The 21,292-nt window shown below is 47.8% G+C and overlaps 1 protein-coding gene across 3 annotated transcripts in view; it reads right to left on the reverse strand.

The window, feature by feature from the left end:
* LOC135908953 (endothelin-converting enzyme 2-like) overlaps window positions 1–6,190 on the reverse strand; it is a 45,973-nt gene extending 39,783 nt beyond the window's left edge. For 2 of the 3 annotated variants that reach the window (XM_065440821.1, XM_065440814.1), the window contains exon 1: window positions 1,467–1,635. In XM_065440821.1, coding sequence (XP_065296893.1) covers window positions 1,467–1,499 — 33 coding nt within the window. In that variant the 5' untranslated portion in view covers window positions 1,500–1,635. Of the gene's footprint in view, window positions 1–1,466; window positions 1,636–6,041 lie in introns of those variants that run through there. The other variant, XM_065440817.1, reaches the window with a different exon arrangement.
* Between the last annotated feature and the right edge of the window lie 15,102 nt (window positions 6,191–21,292).

Below are 21,292 nucleotides of genomic sequence, written 5' to 3' on the forward strand. Positions count from 1 at the left end.
CTCTGCTCCTCCGGCCATGTACTAAATATAGATTTTCCAATATACAGAAGTGTCGTTCTCTACTGCTTCACGCGTTCATTAACAGGAACATCGACCGCCACAGGAAAAAGCAGATTTCCAAATGCTGCATAACTATTTTAATACAAATTCAGCAACCAAAAGAAAAGAAAACAGGTGGTGAAATTCCGTGGCTCTGATTGCAGCGTTGCTACATGAGAAGCACTCACTCAGGCTATTAGCAAATAATGGCAACTGTATGATAGGCAAAAATTTCAAGATTAAATCTGTAACGAAAAATCCATGTTTTTTTCGTACACCCATTATTTGCAAGTTGGTAGTGTACAGGCGCCGTAGACTGGTAAACCTTGGACACAACCTCCTTAAAATTCGCCTTCGAATCAATGACGCTTCACAGTGAAAGAGTGAAATAAGAGGGGTGCAAACGAAAAGAAATGAAGTTAGAGAATTCAAGAAGACTTAGTGCAAATACTGGCGCAATTCTGCGAAGAGTGGCTCTGCGCGGAGTTGCCCCTACGTATGTTAATCGACCATAGCAAGGGCCAATGTTGTATCTCATGAGAACCGTGGGGTGTCGAAAAACGAAGATAACGTCAAACAGAATTCGATACCGAAGGATGGTCGCCATGCAGGTGCATCGGCGATCGTTATCCCATCGTTTGGTAACTCGGTCGCGCATGCATTTGTAATTGGGTTTCTTTGCCGTTTAGTCTGTCGTTGTCGTTTGCTTTTGTAGCAGCGTAGCAGTGAAGAAGATTCCCTAAGGAGGAACGAGTTGCTCTCAAAATCTGTACGTTCCGCGAAAAATCTTTGCATACTGATGTCAAAAAATATATATTAAAAAAAGTTCTTATGCCAGGTGTACACTTCGCACATCACGAGCACACGTGCACAGACGGTCGAATACGTTATCCGTCTTCTTGTGTCGCAACAGTTACCCGCACACGACCTCGCACCCTCCTTGCGCAGTTCCCTCGTGATCGAAAAAAAAAGAAGGTCAGAGAAATGAAGTTTGTGGTTCTCCCAAGGCAACAGCAGGCGAGGTATACGCGACTCGATAGGCTCCTAGGACTTGCGCAAGAAACCTGAGAAGCGATAAGCAAACCTTGCGAGCAATAGCGATCCAGTCTATTTCGACATCGTGCGAGGCAAAGGAGGTAAAGCGGCACGGCACATTGGACGGACAAGTTACGAAAGTTGCGGTATAACGTGGGGTCAAGAGAGCTTTTCACTTTTGCAAGCCGGTCTCGTGGTCGATGAGCAAAATACCCACTTGAATATATATATAGTGTGTCAGGCAAAGTTAAGAGGTGAAGAAATCTTGACGTCGTTACGTTGAGCCAGCAAAGCATTGGCGAGGTTTTGTTAGATGCCCTGGAGTAACATGGCTCAGCCGCATTATCTACGAAGCAGAACTGTGCCACATGCGGCGGGCGCAGATTGCTTACCTGCATTATCTCCGAATCGGTGAGCTTTCGCATCTTCCACGTCGAATGCGCTGAAAACGGGCGTACGCAATATTTCGCCTTTTCGAAGCTTACAGCGCGCACCCGCTCCGATATCCAAGCCTGTGCCGGCTGTACGATATTGAAACATCCACCGAATGCCCCCGCGCGTGACACGTGCGTCTTCTTTCTCAGCTGTCAAGCACCGCTCTTGCGTGTGCGCGCCCCTGTTACTCGATCGCGCGCATTCAGCGACATCGTCGAGTAATAAACCGTAAAGCTTATCAGCTTCAAATGTATTTGCCACTCATTGGGTTCTTTTTTTTTCAGCGTTCGATTGGTGTTTTATCAGCCCCTACGACGGAGTAAGATAGGAGTTCCGGCTCGCCCAGTAAGGTCATCTAACTAGTTTCCTATTCATTCAAAATTGTGGAGCAACACATAGGTGACTTTGCAATTTACTACTGCATGCCTATCGATGGGGGCGAAATGCGAAAACACCCGTGTGCTTAGATTTAGGTGCACGTTAAAGAACCCCAGGTGGTCAAAATTTCCGGAGTCCTCCACTACGGCGTGGCTCATAATCAGAAAGTGGTTTTGGCACGTAAAACCCCAAATATTATTATTACTGCATGCCTAGAGTTACCGTATAAGATTCTGTAGGGAAGATAAGAACACTAACAGCAGCCGCGCAGCGCGGCGCCTGTGCCTCCTCGTAACGCTGACCACACTGTGAGCTCCCAGCGCTACATGTGCTAATTCGGCTTCTTTAAAACGAAGCTTTGTTGCCTACCTCCTCGGAGTACGGCGTGTTGTCCACCGTGCGTCTCGCTGAATAAAGTGAGCCAATCTTGGATAAGGTGCAATCAAAATTTGGCCGATCCCGGAGACTGTGTCTTGAAAGCAGTTGGACCAGTGTATGATATGTGCCCTCGCGCGAGGTTTAATAGTTTGTAACGCAAGACAATCCTGGAGGCAAAGCGCAAAGGTGTGAGTGGATCTATCCTGATAAGGATATTCTATTAAAGGCAATCATGTGTAGAATCAGTTGCCTCTTCTCTGTGTTTGGCGTCGGTTTCTGGCCGAGTAGACGCAGCGAGGAGCCTTTCACAAAGCTGAGGCTCGGAGAGGAAAAACACGAAGAACAGCTCCGACGTTAGCATGGATGAGTTTGGAGAGAAATCAACTTCATTATACAAACGGCTCTTTACTCGAGCCGTCGTTGCTGGTAATACATCACGTGTTCCTTTAGAATTGGGAAATTTCCTGGGTGTGATGGATGTCGCTGCACAAGCAGTCGCCAGAGCATGGGACGGAAGTGTTTGGCGGAGTGGCCCAGCTCACCCACGAGTGAGAAGGAGAGAGGTAGCACTTGCGTAATGGAGCTGGTTTATATGTCTCAAAGGAAGTAAGTATATAGTTTAGTGCAATCCTAAAGATAATTTACTAACTGCTCAACTGGAAGGTGCAATTGATCATGCCTTTGCAATGGGTGTAGACGCGAGATGTCACGCGTTAGTTTTCGTACTTCCCGGTACACATGCCTGGACTTGCAATTATACCTGATCAGTGAGACGAACAGCACATCATTATTAAGATAGCGATGGAAGCAATCGAGCCATCGAAGCCACAGAGCGTGGGAGCCATATTAGTAGAGCACTGCTTCGATGTCACACTTTGACGACGTAAGGCTCACATAATCATCGCCGGGTTTCGCCAACGCCTCCTAGATAGCAGGCCTGTGCACTCCGTCTAATGACGTCATGCTACTTGGAACGACATTTTCATTGCCAAGCCTGCGTGACGAAATCAGTGACGCCAAAATCACCGCGTCGCACTTAGGAGCATCCCCATTAGGTTCTACGACACAGGGTAAACGTAGCATGACGTCATGAATCGAAGTGCACAGGCCTTATGCTATCTAGGAAGCGTTGCTTTCGCCCTGTCCGCACGGGCCCTGTCACCAATGGGCACCTGTCATTTTTGCAGGCAGGTCGTTCTTACTTGCGGCGCGCATATTTGGCGCTAACCCTCCAACCCGCCTTCTATAGGGCGCTGTAGCTTCTCACGACTGCATTCTTATCGGCAACCGTAAACGGCTTCCGGGGCTCACTTTTATAGAGCCTATGGTCACGCGAACGGGCACCACTGCGACTGACGCATTCGGGCTAGCGCGCGTAATACAGAAACGTCGACGTTCCCGTCAATCCACGCAACGCCCGTGACCGTACTGCGTACCACTGGGGGATTCCCAAAATTGCAATCTCCTGATCTTCGGCGAAATCCCCCACGCTTTGTTGCCCCGAGGAGAACCCCAGTGATATCTGTCTGTCCTCACTTCTTTGCCTTGTTCTCGCAAAGCGAGAGAGGAACTTTAGAAACCGGAGCAGCAAAGGCAAGTTATATAGACAGATGAAGTCATGGAGAGAGAGAAAGGAGGACAAAAAGAAGGAGACTCGTCTATATGGATGGGGGCTGGCGATGTGGTGCAGAGCACAACGTCAAATAAACAAATAGAGAGAGAGAGTCAAGCTGGCATCGCATATACCCCGGATTTTCTTTTATGTACACCCACCACAGCAACTTGATAAATGACCAGGACGCCGTGTGTCGATGGCGCCCGCGCCTCCTCTCCCTCCCACGCGCACGTTCGCCACACCAAAGGCGGTCGTGCATGGAGGCCCTCCGTACGGACGCCGTTGCGCCTGTGTCCTCCTCTCCTAAGCTAGATAGCCAGAGAAGGGGCCTTTCCCCAACACACATGATCCCACGCCCACCATGGGCATATGGTGTCAGCTGATAATTTTCCGCGCCCTTGGTCGGTGCGCTACTGCACACAAAAACGACTGTACGACGCCTGATGGGCTCCGTAACGCCGTGTCGCTTACAGCGTGCAGCGCTGCGGAAACGAGGGCTTGCTCCAGCAATCCAAGATAGCGATCTTACCGGTGTTCCGTGCTCTTACGCAGCGTACATTCACTTACCCGCGGCTGTGTCATCTGCTCTCAAAAAATGTCAATGGCACAAGGCGCGCAACGAGATACTGGAGTGTTTTTACCAGTGCGTGCGCCTCGAAGAGCCACAATACCGTGCACGGAAACTGCGCCGCGGAGCGCGTTAAAGCGAACACCAGTGCGCAGAAGGCAATAACACCACGTGCTTCTAGAAATTTCCACTCCATAACGTTGTAAAAACACGACAATGCTTTCTTCTACGCATCGATAGGTGTCTTTAGCCAGCTCCGTGGCTTCCTTAGGGTTGCACGGTTTTGCTCAAACAGAGTCTGGGCACCCGATCCCGCGCCACCTCGACTCGTGTGGAGAATTGTTTGCTCCTCTCCATCCTCTCTCATTCATGGCTTCTAGCTGCATTGGTTTTTCTTCTGTTCTAGAAGACCGAAGCACTTACTTAGCACGTCGGGTTCTTTATTCGGCACGAGGCGGGAGCCCACCACGCTTGTCGGCAGGAACAAGTGATTGTCCCGAAACGCGGCCGTGCCGCGGTATATTGGTCGGGTGGAGGAGAACCCACAACTGCTTCATGAACCCTTCCCCCTCCCTCTTTCACCCCGCAGGCTGCCCTTCATTGGGCTCCCGAAGCACGGCCCGGTGGCGATTGTTTCTCTGCACTCACGCACACACGCACGCACACACGCACAGTACACGAACAAACGTCTAAGCCGCGCTCGCGTCGCTGGGAAAGAACGGGGGTGGCTCAGTGGGCCGAACTAAACTGCACGCCGTCGATTTGTCTCCCAGGCAGCTTCCACGCGACAAGACTAGCAACGTACACCCTTCCCTTTTCTCCACCTGCTCGAGGTGCTACTGCCGTGTAGAGTTCTTTGAGCGCGGTCTGCGGCTGTAACGGCGGCCTATAAGCACGGTTGTTTACAAGGTGGGAGACAAAGGGGCATGCCAAGACAAAAACGGAAATTTTCACCTGTGCCAAAACATCGCACAACAGGCAGCGTTTCTGTAGCTGTGAATTCCCCAACGGTAAATCTACAGAGACACGGGCTGTACTGGACATTCGGCGCACGAGGACTCCGTGATCCGGCTGTGGCAGAGCTGGCAGTTTTCTCTCGCTCATCGTCATAGAGCGATAGAGCGAAGCAGTGCACATCCGCCTAAAATGGAATTTGCGTTTGGGCGTGACTTCTGAACTCTGTAGTTCGATGAGCATTTGGCGGGGCAGAATGACGACACAACAAACCAGCTTATATAGCACGCTAGAAACTAATTCAACCTTCACGAAAAAACGCTGCAAATGCTAAATGTAGCGAAAACAACATGCCAGTCGCAAATAAAAGCATAACGACTATCGTAGCGATAACCATATTACATTTATTCGAAATACAGTCTAATGAAATCCATAAAACAGTCGAACTGCAATCATAGCGACAGCCATAGGGCACTACAAAAATAATCGCAACGACGATCCCAGCGACCGCTCATTCATCGCATACCACTTAGCGAACGCTTTGTTTTTATGTGGATTACAGCATCTGCTTTTGCATGCAGCATGCAGATCTTCATTTTTTTTTTCTTTCTTTTACCGGCGACAGCTCCGAAGACTCACCGTTTTCTTTCTTTTCCAGTCGATGTTGCCGTCATGCTCGTGTGCCGTTATTACTGCCGTCAATATCGTGCTGCATTGCCCTCTATATCATCTTTCTATGGGACACTGCGTTCCTTTGTTCACCCACTAATAACGCAACCTAGTCCTCTCGATGAAGCAGCGTCCATTCAAAGCGCGATATGCCCTGCTATTTTGAAACAGCCTGATAAGACGAGGCACAGCCCGGACCTGTATTGCACACGTAACCACTTGGGCGTAAAACGATGACGTTTGACTATTCGTATGGCTGAAGTTCTGCTCAGTATATACTGCGCAACAAAATCAATTTATGTCAATTTGTCGCGGCGGAATCGGAAACAGTGGCGCAACTGCGCACTATTTCACTCCCTACATCAAGAACCCAAGACACGCGCATATTGCCCCGTCATGGCACACATCAAAAAAAAAAAAAAAATGCGTTGCAGAAGTTTTACGTGTTCGTAACCTGTAGGCAGCTCGTGCTCGCACTAACGTCAAGCAAAGAATGCGCTCTCACTACGTACGGCGGTGCGCACCGAACGTTTTTTTTTTCTTTTTGGAAAGAGAACTCTGAGATCTGTGTACTGTACAGCGCGTGTCCAACAAACGTGCTATATAACCTTACAAAAATATATATAGATCATTAATTAGCCTTTATTTGATTCCTTGCTAAATGTATAGCAAACATTTAAAGGTGTTGCTAAGAACAGCTGCATTTCAGCTGCGGGAAAAATGCATTTCATCACATTTTGGGGGGAACGGATATCTCGAAAGCACTAAGATTTCTCCTAAATAGACAAGACTTAAGCACTGTCCGGCCTTAACTCTGTCTGTACTTCCAAATTGCAGCCATGAATAAAATAGTTAAGCAAATCTAGTAAGTGAAATTTCGTTAGTCAATTCTGCGTTGCGACTTATTGTACATTTGCGCCCTTTCCCGTAATAGAGCTAAAGTGATGGCATTGCTCTGTTTCTCACGAGCAATTACTCCCAGATCTATGTAGCTATAGAAAAAAAAGAAAGAAAGGCGCACCTGTTTTGTACATTAAACAGTTCTGTGCATATGTGTGTGTGTGTTGGGGAGGGGGGCTTCGCGCTACTTGCTCTAAGAGACCCAAAGCTAACGGGGTCCGTTGATTATATATATATATATATATATATATATATATATATATATATATATATATATCATTGGCACAGTATGCAAATTCTATCTGGGAGTTCCAATTAACGCGTTTCCTGCTCGATAAATCAGATTTTTCCCGTTCTCCCTCTCACCTTCAACGACCGCCTTAGTCCCAGCGGCGTATTTGCCTCTCCGCTTTTCTTCGCTGATAAGAGGAGCTTGTTTGCGCAAGTGATTTGAGAGGCGACAGACTCGGGAGCGAGGCAGATTCAACAATGGAGCAACAGGTAGAAGAAGGAATTTTCATTTCTTCATTGCGCTTTTATTCGTTCAACGTTGCCCCATCGGGAAATTTTATTCTTTCGAACTGCTTTCAAGCGCTTTTTTGCCGCGTGAATAGCAATGGGGACCAACATAGAGGTACAGATCTCGCGAGTACCACATACATCGGCGAGAAGGTTCTGCTGCTGAAAACGAAGTCGTGGGTTCGGTTTACAGGTCGCGACGTCCGTATTTCAATGAGGGTGGAAAAGAAATACGCTCGTGGGCTTATATGTAAGTGCATGTCGAAGAATCCAGGCGGATAAAATTAGGTCGCAGTCTTCTCAACACGACACACAATATAGCCACGCCGCTGCCTTTTGGATGCAAAACTCATTCATTTTACTCGTAACTAACGTTCCTTTCCAGAGCAGCGGAATCAGACTATATTTGATAAGCGTGCAATATGTTGGAATTACGGTAATGCTGTATTACTGTGCTAAGCAGTTATGAGCTAGGTGAAATGCCTGCAATATCACGGTTCTTTCGAGTGGCCTATTGGAAAGACTGTCATTCTCATGGACGTTCACGACCTTCCCTACATTTTTCATTTTTATGCGAAGCATATTACTAGAGCTCAACCCAGCTCCTCAGGCGCGGCGGTATCGCCTTCAATACCACGTGACACCATGACGTCACGACAGAGGAGAAACGGGGCTCCAACTCGCGCCGTCGCTCGCGGCGTCGCCTTCAAGGCTGACCACGTGACACCGTGACGTCACGACAGAGGAGAAACGGGGCTCCAACTCGCGCCGTCGCTCGCGGCGTCGCGGCGGTATATAAGTAGCTGCGCTTGCCTCTGCTAGACACTCACGAGGTGAGATGCCTCCTGGAGACAGAGCTGCTCGTTGGAATGAGAAGCGAAGGTTGCGGCGTGCTACAGAGACTGTTTCTAGGTGGCTTTGCTACGGCGCAGCGACTACGCGCCCCGCATCGGACCCGGTGAGCGTCGAGCAACGCAGCGTTCGGCGCGACAACGAAATGTGCGCCTGTGCAAGCGCCGCACGCCTGAGCCGACGCCGACGACACCGGCTTTTCTGCGACACCAGCTCCTTAACGCTGTCGCGTTAAAATAAAGGCTAGTATGCTTCGCATCCTGGGCTTAACCTTAGCTAAGCAACAGCCAGTTTTTTACAGCGAAGCTGTTAAGGGCTAATTCCCCCCAGGATTGTCTCCATGTGTAGACACAAAATCCCAAAGATAATGCAATGCGGCCCAACCCATGGTGAAGGTGAAGCGGGCGTTAAGCACTGGCCATACGTGGGCCGATCCCGAAGATAGTGCAATGCCGGGCCTCTGTTAAGGGCTAGTTAACCCAGGATCATGCCCGTCTGTATACACAAAATCCCGAAGATGGTGCAATGCCGGGCCGACCCGCGGCGGAGGTGCAGTTCGAGATTAAGGGGCCCACATAGACAGCTTCGCTGGTCATCCTTCTTCACAGAGTGGAAGGGCACTGTGCTTTTTCTTTTCGTTTGTTCGCTTTTTCTCTCCGATGTTCTTCCGTCTTTCATTTCCCTTACCCTTTCTTCAATGCAGGGTAGCAAACCAGAATCTGATCTGTTAACCTTCCTGCCTTAATTTCCCATCCCGTTTCTCTCTCTCTCTCTCGCACGGTTCGGGGTAACATAACGGTTGATTGTAACATCACAGCTCATTTTAGCATCATGGTTACTTCTAACATATCACACTCGAAGCTCCGGAAACGAAAATAAAGCTTAGGGCGAATTTGCCCTCTTGCAGGGGCACAATGTGACAGCAGTACACAGTGCCGTTCAAGTGGTGGCAAATCTTGAGCGTTGCTTATGTAAGCATTCATTGGGCAGTATTACTAGGGGGGTACAGTGAAGCTGCTAGCTTAATTAGTGCAGTCACTGACTCGTGGCAGCTGTTTGCATTCTTGAGGTACTTCACGCACTTTCCGGGGGCTGTGTATGTATGTGTCAAACTATTTTCCCGCCTAACTGGGTCGCTGGGTGGCCTGGCGTCGAATGGAGCTGCTGTTGAGGGAACAGAGTTCGAAACCAACCATAGGTCCACTTTGGGTCACTGAGTATGTGGCATTGTATACATATATGCCGCTCTTCAACGAACATCTTTCACGCCGACTTGGAGCTCTGGATATGGGCCACTCGGTCTGTGCTGGTCTTCAATGAGCCTCTTTGATGGCAGCTTGGTATGTGCCACTGCAAATGTGCCGCTCTACAATGACAAATAAGATCATTTAAATTTGTCCCATGGTGAGCGGAATAGAACCAACGTCGCAAGGATTCCTCAAAGACAGCAACCCGACGCTTTAGCAGACTGCGCCATAAATGCACTGGGTATGTGCAGCACCGGCGCGTCCCGCTTGTTGTCTCGGAGGCCATGTGCGGACTTCTCGGCAGCGCCACTAGATGGCGCTGCGTGCGCAGAAAGAACGACGAAACAAGAGCACGGTTACTGCGTGACACGTTCACACGCGCCCGCGCGCTATGCATTTTGGAGGCCACGCACAGGCTTCGCGGATGCAGGGCTAAATGGTGCCGAGTGCTCTTAAGGAAGCGCGAAAGAGGAGTCCGCTGCCATACCCGCCTCATACAGAACTCGTTTCAACGGGGGTAACACGTTGTGTCGCTATACTGATGTAATGCTAGGTGCATTACTGTCGATAGTCATCATGATATGGGTTCTACCGAATTTTTTTTCTTTTTTTGTACGCATCTACATTAGTCGCAAACCGTTCTAAGTCTAGCAGACTTATAACGTTTTAAACTGGAGCGCGCAGGAAATATCAGAACCATTGGATAAGCTTCGTCTCCTTTTTTTTACATATTTTCTTCAGGCTATTAAAGCAATTTTGGGAAGCGGTAATAGACATTTGTCTACATAGTTGGATTTGCATATTTAATCGCTATTCAGGAAATGATCATACACAAAGTTAAATTCTGATAACCAGAAAATAATCTCTAATCTATTATTCTCTACAGCGTAGTGTATACGCTGTTTTCTAGCGCACTCTGCTGAGCATTAGGGTAAAACCTCGCGACGGAGGATTAATTGTGCTCGCGGACGAATCATCGCAGACGAATCAAACAAATCACCGCACTGACTGCTGGGGGCATATTGACGACGGTACTTAGAGGGACATTAATTAATGGCAACACTAAATGACTTTAAACAGGTAGAGTACAATTTCAAAACTATTGTCATTTCAATAGGTGGGATATGGTTGATTGCTATAGTTGTATATTTCTGGACCGTTGTGAGCTGTCATTCAAAATGTTGCGAAACCTGCTTTAAGCTAGCATAAAAGGAAACTGTAGTAGCGATCACAGAATCGCAGCCAGAACTCGGAGGGTACGAGATTCGATGTCTCAACCACTTAACATTGTTGCGCAAAAATGTACCAAGTTTTCGTTGCGACCGCAGCAGTAAGAGGGCGATTGAATGCATGACCACTGATTTATTATACTCCAGCGAAGAAACCACACAGCCTGTTCCGTTGTGACTTGGGCCGAATCCGAATAAGGCGGTGCGGTGTGGGAGAAACTCGCGCTCTCTCGTTTTTTTACAGAATTTTGCTGCTATGCGGCATGACGCACGCAAATGACAGTGGTGGCTGAGATTTGCTGCGTCTGTGACGCGCGCTCACACGCTCTTGACTTTATAGCGATATCAATTATAGCGGCGCTCGAAGCACGTTTCCGCCATCGCGTTAGTGTTGTCGTGCTGTCCTGCTATCGATTACGCATGCGCCGCTCGCACACGGAAGCAATTGACCGAGCTCCTGAGACATAGAGCGCATTTTGCTGTAAAAGCGACGAAACGAAGTGGACGCATCGTCAGCGCTCCGCTAAATTGCCTCGGTGGCGGACACTGGACAGCGTTACATCTGAACTCCACTGCTCTCGTGAGCTTCTTCCAAGCACTCGTGACATTCTTCGACAACAGCGGGAGGAACGCAGAGAGTATGGTCATTCACACAAAACCCTTAACAGCCAGCAGAGTAGGGACTGGCGACAGCTTCCCCAACCTGCATCAACTCAGTAAAATAAACCCAACTATATTTCTGGACGTCTGTCCATGGTGTTCTAACAAACCCACACTACGACATATCACATGGGAGTGCCTGGAAAGGCCTTCACATATTACTAGCCCTTACATCATTGCACATCCACTTATGTTAAATAGGCAGAGGGATCAAGGCATGGCTTGCGGACGAGGGAAAGGAGAGCCAAGTGGCTCTCCTGGACCAAGCCCAGCGAGCCGCTCGCGCCAGTGGAGCACTGGACTAAGGGCCCAACCACGCTCGCCTACCTTTTTAAAAATAAAGTTTCTTTCCTTCCTTCCCTCGTGAGCGTTGTGCTCGCGGCTCGCTAGTGTTTTTGCTGAGCTGCTATGTGGATGCACTGGTTGGAGCGGAACGGGATTGGCTAATATTTCACTCGGCGCAGACCAACAAGACCGATGGTTTCCCGTCGCCGATCTCACGTCGTACGCACTGCACCACCGATGCACGTAGAGTTGTGACGTCCGCATAGACAAGAACGGCACCGAGAGCGGCGCTGCTGCGCCGGCGTTGAGAGCGCCGCATGCGGAGCAAAATTCTATTAGCCGGTGGTACCCCTCTCCCATCTCTCGTTCGCGCCGCCTTGATTGCCTCCTGCACTGCTCGTGTTTGGGCACGTTTCGCGCCGCGCGCGGTGTGTGCGCGTGGACATTTCCTTCGAAGGGCGGTGTACAGTCTCTCTCACATTTAGGGGAAAACTCGAAGCGCAGCAGCTCGCGCAGATGCTCGAGGGGCGGGATCTTGAACGGCGTCGTCTGCTACGGCGGCGCACGCTGGCCGCATTGTCGAGAAACGTTCTACTGTCAGGTGCAGGGCGCTGATCACATCGTTACTGCGTGAAAGGAGCCGGTATTCTTTGCTAAGCGTTGCGCGACGCCCACTGATACGCCTCGAATGTAAGTTCATCGCTGCATGGCAGTCATATACGACGTACTGATTCCATACATTCGTGACGGCCCGTTTCTGGAAGGCGACTATATATTCTAACGCGATAGGACGCCGATCCACACTGCTCGTGCTGTGCAAGAACTGCTAGAAGAGCGCGCAGTCACTCTCTTGGAGCGGCCGCCTCAATCCCCGGGCGCCAACATCATTTAAAATGTCTGGGGCTCGTTGAAAGTATCGCTGGCGCAACATCCCCTCTATCAGTCGCCCGAGGATAGGCTTCGATCCACCATCGTCAGTGACTGAGACGTGCAGCGAATGAACACATCCCTGATCAAGTCATTCTACACTTTTTTGCCTTCCAGGATGAGCGCTGTCATCGCTGCCGCTGGGGACATGACGAAATACTAACTGAAGTTCCGAGCGTGACGTGTCCAATTCCCCACCGGCGGGCAGGGTCTGTCTGGTGTAGCGAATGATTATCGAGAAAAATCACTTCCAGCTCATTGTCTGAACCTAAAACGTTCATTTAATCGTGTCCGTTTGTTTCACCGTGTTCGACTCCCATTGTTGAGTGCTTTGTTTTCCTTTCGAGTCAAACAAAGACTGAGCACGTTGCGCGCACATCTTGGTGCGTTTTGTCGCTGCTCATTACGGTAGCACACACAGTGAAGAAATATACGTGCACACGCTCAGTACTCCGGCCCTTCGAAAGAACAAATGAACCATGTTGTCAAAAGAAGTTTGTGGAACTCCATTAGCGCCAATGAAGGATCAGAGTGTGGCGACGCACAACGTTTAGTAAAGAATATCAGCTCAGTTCCCGCAGTACCGATGAAATCGGTGCACTGCCCCTGACAGTACCACGCTTCCCGAAAATGCGGCCAGCGCGCGCCGCCGTAGCAGACGACGCAGATCACGACACCGCCCCTCAAGCGTGTGCGCCTGCTCGAGCTGCTGCCGCCGCACGACTCCATTGCTTGCCGCATCGCGATGCAATACATTCCGAGTTTTCCCCTTAGTGTGAAACAAACTGCACACGCTATATTTGCCTTTAAGAAGATCGGTACGCTTGACGATTATTTTTATATGGCTGCAATGCGGCGAAAGGGCAGCGTCTGCTTAACCATGTAAGGGACGCTGAGCAGGTAATTGGAAACGACATCGTATGTGCCGCCGGAAAAATCGTCAGCACATACGATGCGGCACATACATACGGCACCTACGAGCTAAAGTCATTTTTGCAGTTTCTCACATTATGTTTGCTACAAATCCGTGTTGTCTCTGATGGCGACAACGGACTTCTATCGACACTGTGCGGAAATAAACAAGATATATCGCTGCATAGCACAAGTACGACATGCGCACACAACTTTAACTAGTACGTCCCCTACAATATGGAATAGAGGCAGCAATGTAGACAGCTTGGTCATTTTTTAACAGTACTCAAGAGACGGAAGTTGAAAGTATTATTAATCATTCCTGATTCAGCAATGCCGGCGCGACCAAGACGCGGGTGTGTATCGTCCAGTAACCCGATCGATCGGTGCGATGGTGAAGCGGGAATGAACTCCGGTTATGTTCAATGCATCATGCACATATTCAATTTCTCGGCACGCGTGAACTTCGGCCACTGCTAGCGCATACAACAGACGTGGTTTCCATTCTTAGACAGCGCACACACAAACGAAACACGAGAAAGAAGACAGGACAAGCACTCGTTGAACTTAAAGTTTTTGTATGAATAAAAGGATTATGTACCGAGTAATTATTAATTTCACGTGGGTTAGATATAGAAACCGTCATACACTCAGGAGTGATCAATAAACGATCTCGCTTCGTTTGCCAGATGTTTACTTCGCTCGGCGCACCGCAGTAATCCATGTCTGTCGTCTGCTTCTTCCGTACCATTTTCTTGTGAATCGGTATAATTTCACTGGTGGCATCAACCTTTTCATGTTTACATTGCTGTCGTGACAGTTAACAACACAATAATAATTTCCGGTCATCCGAAGAGGCGCCGTCGCAAACAAGAGACGTTTCGCGCGCAGCGCGAACTGAACGCGGGCGCGACCGCGAAGGGAAGCGGCGACGGAAACCTACACCTTCTCGCGTGCAGCGCGCGTGAGAAAGCCTTCTCGCGTGCAGCGCGCGCTCAGCCTGGCCTCCTCTGGCTCAGCGCGAGCGAAGGGAACCGGCGGAAGCAAACCCCCGGGGGATTGGAAACCGTGCCGCCAGGGGAGAAACGAGCGCTGGCGTCTCGGGCGAAACTTGGCGTGCGCTCGTCTATAGCCACTAGCGGCTCTCATCAAGTCAGCAAGTGCCCCCCCCCCCCCCTTCCCCGACGCACTCTTGAAGAAGGGCACTATCGGCTGCACGCTGTAAAATTCAACAAAACAATGGCTGAGGGCAAAGTTTTTTCCTGAATATATTGCCAACGTAAGTGAAGCTTTTCTTTATTCCTCTGCTTTGGCAGGGGAAGTTGTCTTTCGTGCCTCGGCACGATGTAGCGGACGATGCGCGGAATGCCCCATACGAGAAGTTTCAACTTGCGTTTGTCCTATTACGCCCAGTTATTTTGCACCGCCTATTCATATCTAAAAAAACAAGATCAGATCGCTAAATTTAACGTAAGGGTAACTGGAGGAATCCGGTTAAAGTATATTATAATCAGCCGTGCCGAACAATTGCATGCCTTAAACGGAATTAAATTGTTGAATTATCAAATACCAGAACTATTTAATCTCTGTCCAGAGATTGTTCACATAGCATCGCAGTCTCAGTCTCTTTTCACCATAAAAGAAAAGCATATGATAGGTCTGACTGTCGAATTTCATTGTGTAATCATGAGTTATATATCCTAGATATGTTGGTAAAATGACCTGCTCATGGTCAAATGTGCAGAGCCATTGTAATACCATAACAGCACTGACTTCAATTTTTTATATTGGCATGTGTAACTCGTAACGTCGTCTGTAAATTTCATTTTCAGGCTTTTTCTACATAAAAAGTAACACTCGCACATGTTTCGTGGCAGAAGCAAGAACAGCAGAGACACAGAACTTGCTTTCGAATTCAACACTGTGCATGCCTCGCATATAATTTACTGAAAAAAACCGGGAAAAATTTGGAAAAGCGACCAAATAATTTCACTAACGTATAAAAACTGGGAGAGAGCGAGTATTTAGTAATTATTTTCAAAGCACATAAGTAAGCTACGCAGTTCGATCTTTCGGTATGCATCATCCAAAAAATGACCCCACTTTCTAAATATGCCCATATTTAGAATATGGGGGCTATTATTTGGCCACTAGTGGTACAGAGGATTATTAGTGTTTTGCGAGAGGCGTAAAGCTTAGACGGTGGCCCTGGCATAATTACAACGACAATCAAGGTCAAATTTTGCAAACATAAGGGGTATGCTACGCTAATCTTGTGTGTGACACTAAATGTGTGTTGATCACATATAACTTCTAAAAAAAAAAAGAAAACTTAAGCAAGTGTTGTAGAGAGTCGCGTTTCTTTTATCAGCTACGTTTCAAGAATTCCTAAGAGAACTCGGAATTTCAGAAACCTTATACTTGGGAGAAATGGCTGCATCTTAAATCCAATGTGTCGCGAAGATTTGTTTCTGGTTTAGTTAGAAGCGTTACAAGTAATTACTGAAACCTGGCTCTATTTTTTATGTGATATATTGAGTTCGCCTGGTGCCCTCAATGAACTTGGCAGCATCTTTATGTTTGGTGACAGGAAAGACGAGGTAATGGGTGACATATGTGCTGGAAAGTTAACCGGGTAAGTAAATGGTGCTTTGGCAACACATTGAGTATGAAAGTGCCTTAAATCGTTATGCGAATGTATGACAAGAGGTGAAGAATTTATCGTGCTGCCCTGGCAAAGCTATATGTCACCGAGATCAAATTTAGCGAAAATTGATGGAATGCCATTAGCGCAAAGCAAGATGTGTGTGAATGTATTAGTACTGTCTTTTTAGAAATTCCTAACAAGTGGTCGAAAACATTACATGCAGGCAAGGTTTAAAACAAAGCAATCAAATACGGGCAACTTATGAAAGGATGCAATATAATTACAGGAAACTGAAACTTATTGCAGCTCCGTGGATGAAACAGCTTCGCTGGAAATGGGTTGAAATTCTGCGAGGTTGCGCACATCTGTGGTCGTTCTTTCTTAGGAATATCACAAGTATTTTACATTGACTGTAGTTTGTTGTGTATAACCTCGGCAGTATACTATTGCCTTAACTATAGTGATAAATTTCTGCTATTCGTTGTTTAATTATTAAAATTATTTGTAGCAAATGTGTATCTTCAGATGTGCTAAACTACTTGTTTACTGTGCGGCATCAGGGACCTCTGTTCGGCACTCATCACCTTTTGTCCCTTTATCATCTTGAGATTTTATATAATTTAATGCAATAAATTCAAATTCAAACAATTGTCTGGTCTCCCATAGATCACCATGTCTAGGTGATAATGAGGTCCATGTTTGTTTAATTGTAAAAATTATTGACAGACGCACTATATATACATATACGTATATATAGGTTGGTCCACCAACTGAAACTGATGGGCATATAAACTGTAGACAATCGCGAAAGTGTGCGTCTCATCACAAAGAGTGTGCATGTGTGAGAGAGAGAGAGAGGGGAGGTAGACAGATGGTTTGCAGTTTGGCATCCCCCCGCCCCACACACACACTCCATAAATAGTTGGTACGCCACCGAGTATCTCCACTCATGCCAGGCTTTTCGTATGCTGCTCTCCGTGACATAAAAAAAATTTAATGGCCCCCTTTGAGTTAAACAAACGTCGTTCTGCAAAAACGTGCACTAATTAGTAAAGTGAGAGCCATGGAGCTAGCTAAACGGAAGCAAAGCAGGTACGTCCGACATATGTTTAGCCTGGCATGAGCGAAGATACTGCTCCAGGAGCGCAGGCCCAATCTCTATACTATGGCCCCTACTGCTCTGCTCCCCCGGGAAATTCAGTGATGTTATTTTGAAGGTAGAGCGCCGTTAGGCACAGGAAAGGTATAATCCCAGCATGAGCAACTCAGCACAGGCACTGCACGCACAAGAAAGTCTGTCCGACCTACCTTTAGCTTCTGGGTTTTGCATAAGTCCGATGTACATTCAGGCACAGCGATCACTAAACGAGGCGTCAGTGCCCACTGCTTCACCTGGTTCACCGTACATGCAGCCATTGCCGGAGCGTAAAGAAACTCGAGCACCGGCATGGCCAGCGTGTGACGTCACTCCACAATGCCAGCACGCAGGGACTAACACATAGAAAACGAGCAAAGAAACTTCTCCTCCGTAGTACCTAGGCAAACTTGGGTACTCAGGAAGCAAAAGCGTGCTGGATCTGCTCTGTCGCACCCGCTTTTACTCGAGCCTGGGCATAAGCGTCGGGCTATTCCTGAAATGTCCGTCTCGTGTGCTTTCCCGGCAGTTGCTGTGGCTAGGTAGCGGGTCAGATAAGACTGGAAGTAAAAATAGTCTCCAATCAACGCTGTGAAGGTGGTTGGATAGCGAAGCTGTAAACGACAACTATAGAATGAATACCCATTGCGATGTAGGTTGAAATTATTCATGTGGCAACATCCACAATTGTACCTCTCCTAATTATTAGCCTAAGACATTTGAACAGCCTGCGACTTGGCCTGCACTATTACTTCGTGTACCTACAAAGAGTGAACCAGGGAGAAGGGGAATTTGCTGCGCCTCATATGCACGCTGCTCTTCAGGAGTCCTCACTATACGTGGCCTTCCCATATATAGGACTGTCGCAACACAAATCACTTGCTTGGTGCGTTCTTCTTTTATGTACGAAAGTGCAGTTACGTCACTCCTTTTCATATGCTACAGTCAAACTGCCGCCGCCTTGGCAGCTTGTGAATCTTTACCAGGAAACGTATGTGGGGAGTGCTGCAAGCTTCACATTGCATGTAGGTGCAGGAGCGCCTTATCATCAATTATGTGGTTCGGATGCTTGTTTTGAGCTTGTTCTTTATTGAAACGTGTGCTATTCTGTATGTTGTAAATGTGCATGGTTCCAAAAAATGCATGCACTGTTCGCTTCACTGATTGCTTGTAGCCTCTCCCTTATGAGGGTATCAGCCATTGCATTTGGGGGTATGAGCCATTAATTATGATCGTTTTCTATCGACGTTACACAACGTATAATTCCCAGGATTCTAGCCATAGACAGCTTCGCTGTAAAAGCTAGTGTGACCTCAGTGTGCATTGATATGATCTCGACTGGTTGGGGTGGGCCTTCCCTTCAAGAATCAGGTGACGAAGGTGGGAATCGTGCTGAAAGAAAAAAAAATGTATTCACTTCATTAGTACGTGGTTGTGACTGAGTCTCAAGCGGTTCTACCTAACATGGAGGCCAGGATGGTAAATATGTAACCCCTCGAGGTTCTGTGGTAGTAGATGTCTCCTTGGGAAACTTGTGGAAGTGTCAGTGTCTTTGTGAAGTTGTGGAGTCTACGACTTCCTCCCCTTCGTGTCCTCTCCTTGGGTCCTCCCCTTTGTGTCTGCCGAGGGTGTAGAGGGGCGACGCTTTTTCGGCGTTGAGGGCAATTACCTCGACATGGGGAAGCATGCTGGAATGGTTCCCACACTTGAGAAGTCGAATTCAAAGCGTATCATAGCCTCTCGGAAATGAGGGCAATTACCTTGACAGCAGAAAGCGTGCTGGAATGTTTCCCACCATTGAAAGGCTGATCATAACAGCATGCAATGCTGTACACCACATACTACACCACAGACAAAGGACAATCTGGGAATTAGCAATCTTCGGTGGATTCATGCTAACGTGTCATCACACATTGAAACCGCTGTGCTTCAGCATATGTATGATAAACGCCTTGCAGGTCAGTGACAGCTGTGCAGTGTTCCTGCTTTTGGCAGCGGACAATATATTTGTGGCACATAAAACAGCCATGTGGATGGATAAGAAAGAATTGGCTGCTGCAATTAAGGAACGAACCCTCCTTATCACATATATATAGTGTGTGATCAAGGAATGCAGGGAAGTGAGAGAGAAAAATAAACTTTATAGAAAACAAAATTTGAGGTTCTAGTCCAGGGTTCCACTGGTGCGAGCAGCTCATTCGGCTAGGTCTAGCAGGGAAGTGAAGGCTGGTGGATGCGGTGCAAGAGTGAACAAGGCTCGACAGAAGGACACAGGCCTGCGCGCGCATCAAACGGCTGATGGTCACACGTAGGCCCGGTAACGCGGTATTCGCCCACATAGGCGATTGCTGTTTGGCACTGTGCAGACCATACCACAGAATGTTGTTGCCGTTAAGCTTTACTTACCATGATAATAATATGCCTCAGGCTGCAGTCAGTGTATTTAAATGTCTCGCAACGTTCTCCTCTGCTGGCCTCTTAGTCGACGCGCTACGGCTTGCAACATATTCACGAAGTGCAGCCACCCCAATCTCGTTCAATAAAGTAAAATGATTTCTATAAAGGCACGACCAGCATACGTGTTTGTATTCATAAGCTGCTGATGGGCTAGCTAAAGCTCGTTATGTGCGCAAAGTGTGCTGCCGGTCATCACTTCTGCATTTCTGCAGTGCAGTGAGAATGCCACTTTATTTTAAGAAAATCTGGCTAAAGTAGCGGGGGACCGGCCTCACAGTCTAACTTGCGGAGTTCATTATGAACTCCTTTCAATGCTTGAGCACATTACTCGAACAAAATGATTTAGGAAATGTTATCACAATTGTATACACCGCTATTAGATTCGTTGGTCGGATCCAATTTACGGCGAGCACAAGTCCGTGTAGCTCGACGTGATTGCACACCAAAAGTGAGAAGTGTAAAGAAGAGAGGAGAATCTGCCCCGAGAAGATGGCGGAGTAACGCCAACTTCAGGCGTCACTGAGCTTCACAAAGTGTGACGTCAGGGCTTCTACTTAGTTTTTCCTTCCTCCATGCTGATGTGGTAGGAGGCTGTTGGTTTTTAGGAAAGTTGTTGCTGTGCGACGTGATGCACATGCCAACGTCTCAAGGCTATAGTTAATGTTGGCATGAGAGAGAGAGAGAGAGATGGGATGGGAAAGGCAGGGAGGTAAGATTCTGGTTTGATACCCTGCCCTGGGAGAAGGGCAGGGGGAAATGAAAGACGGGAGGAACAGCGGAGAGAGAAAGTAAACTAATGGAAAAAATATATAGCGAAGGTCATGAATGTCCATGAGAATTACAGTCGAGAGCAATGCATGCATCTATGGCTTAATGAATTAAGGAAAAAAAGGCCTCTGCTACCTAATGGGTAGTGCACCAGGCTTGTATACTGTGGAACAATGGTTTGATTCCACCACAGAACAGGCATGTTAAAATTTCTTGAAAAGACTGTAAATGAGGCAAGATAGGAATCTACCTACCTATCGCAATGTACCTGGTATATAGAATATGTTTGCGAGACGGGAACCTGTCTACCTACTGCTTTGCACCTGATACTATAAAGAATTTGTTTTGCATTAAAAAAATGTCATAGTAATATTGACACGGGATCCAAAAGTGGAAATGCAGCGCCTTTCAACTGCGCCGCCTGCTGTCATGTATAGCGGCCTTTTACAGATCACTCCAGTAACACGCTCGAGCAACAAGTGTAATGCCGGAAGATGCAACTCATTCCAGTACCGTCACCCCTTCCCAACAGAGGCCCAAAAACCAGACTTTATAACAAATATGGCCAATAAACATACGAGCCTGTTCGAGCTACTATTGTATATGTAATGCCGACGAGACGTGCGACATGGTCTTTCACGACGCAAATTTGCTATATCTAAGATTTCTGTCTACAAGCATGC

The sequence above is a fragment of the Dermacentor albipictus genome, chromosome 1 (assembly GCF_038994185.2).
Source record: "Dermacentor albipictus isolate Rhodes 1998 colony chromosome 1, USDA_Dalb.pri_finalv2, whole genome shotgun sequence".
Taxonomy (NCBI): Eukaryota; Metazoa; Arthropoda; class Arachnida; order Ixodida; family Ixodidae; genus Dermacentor; species Dermacentor albipictus.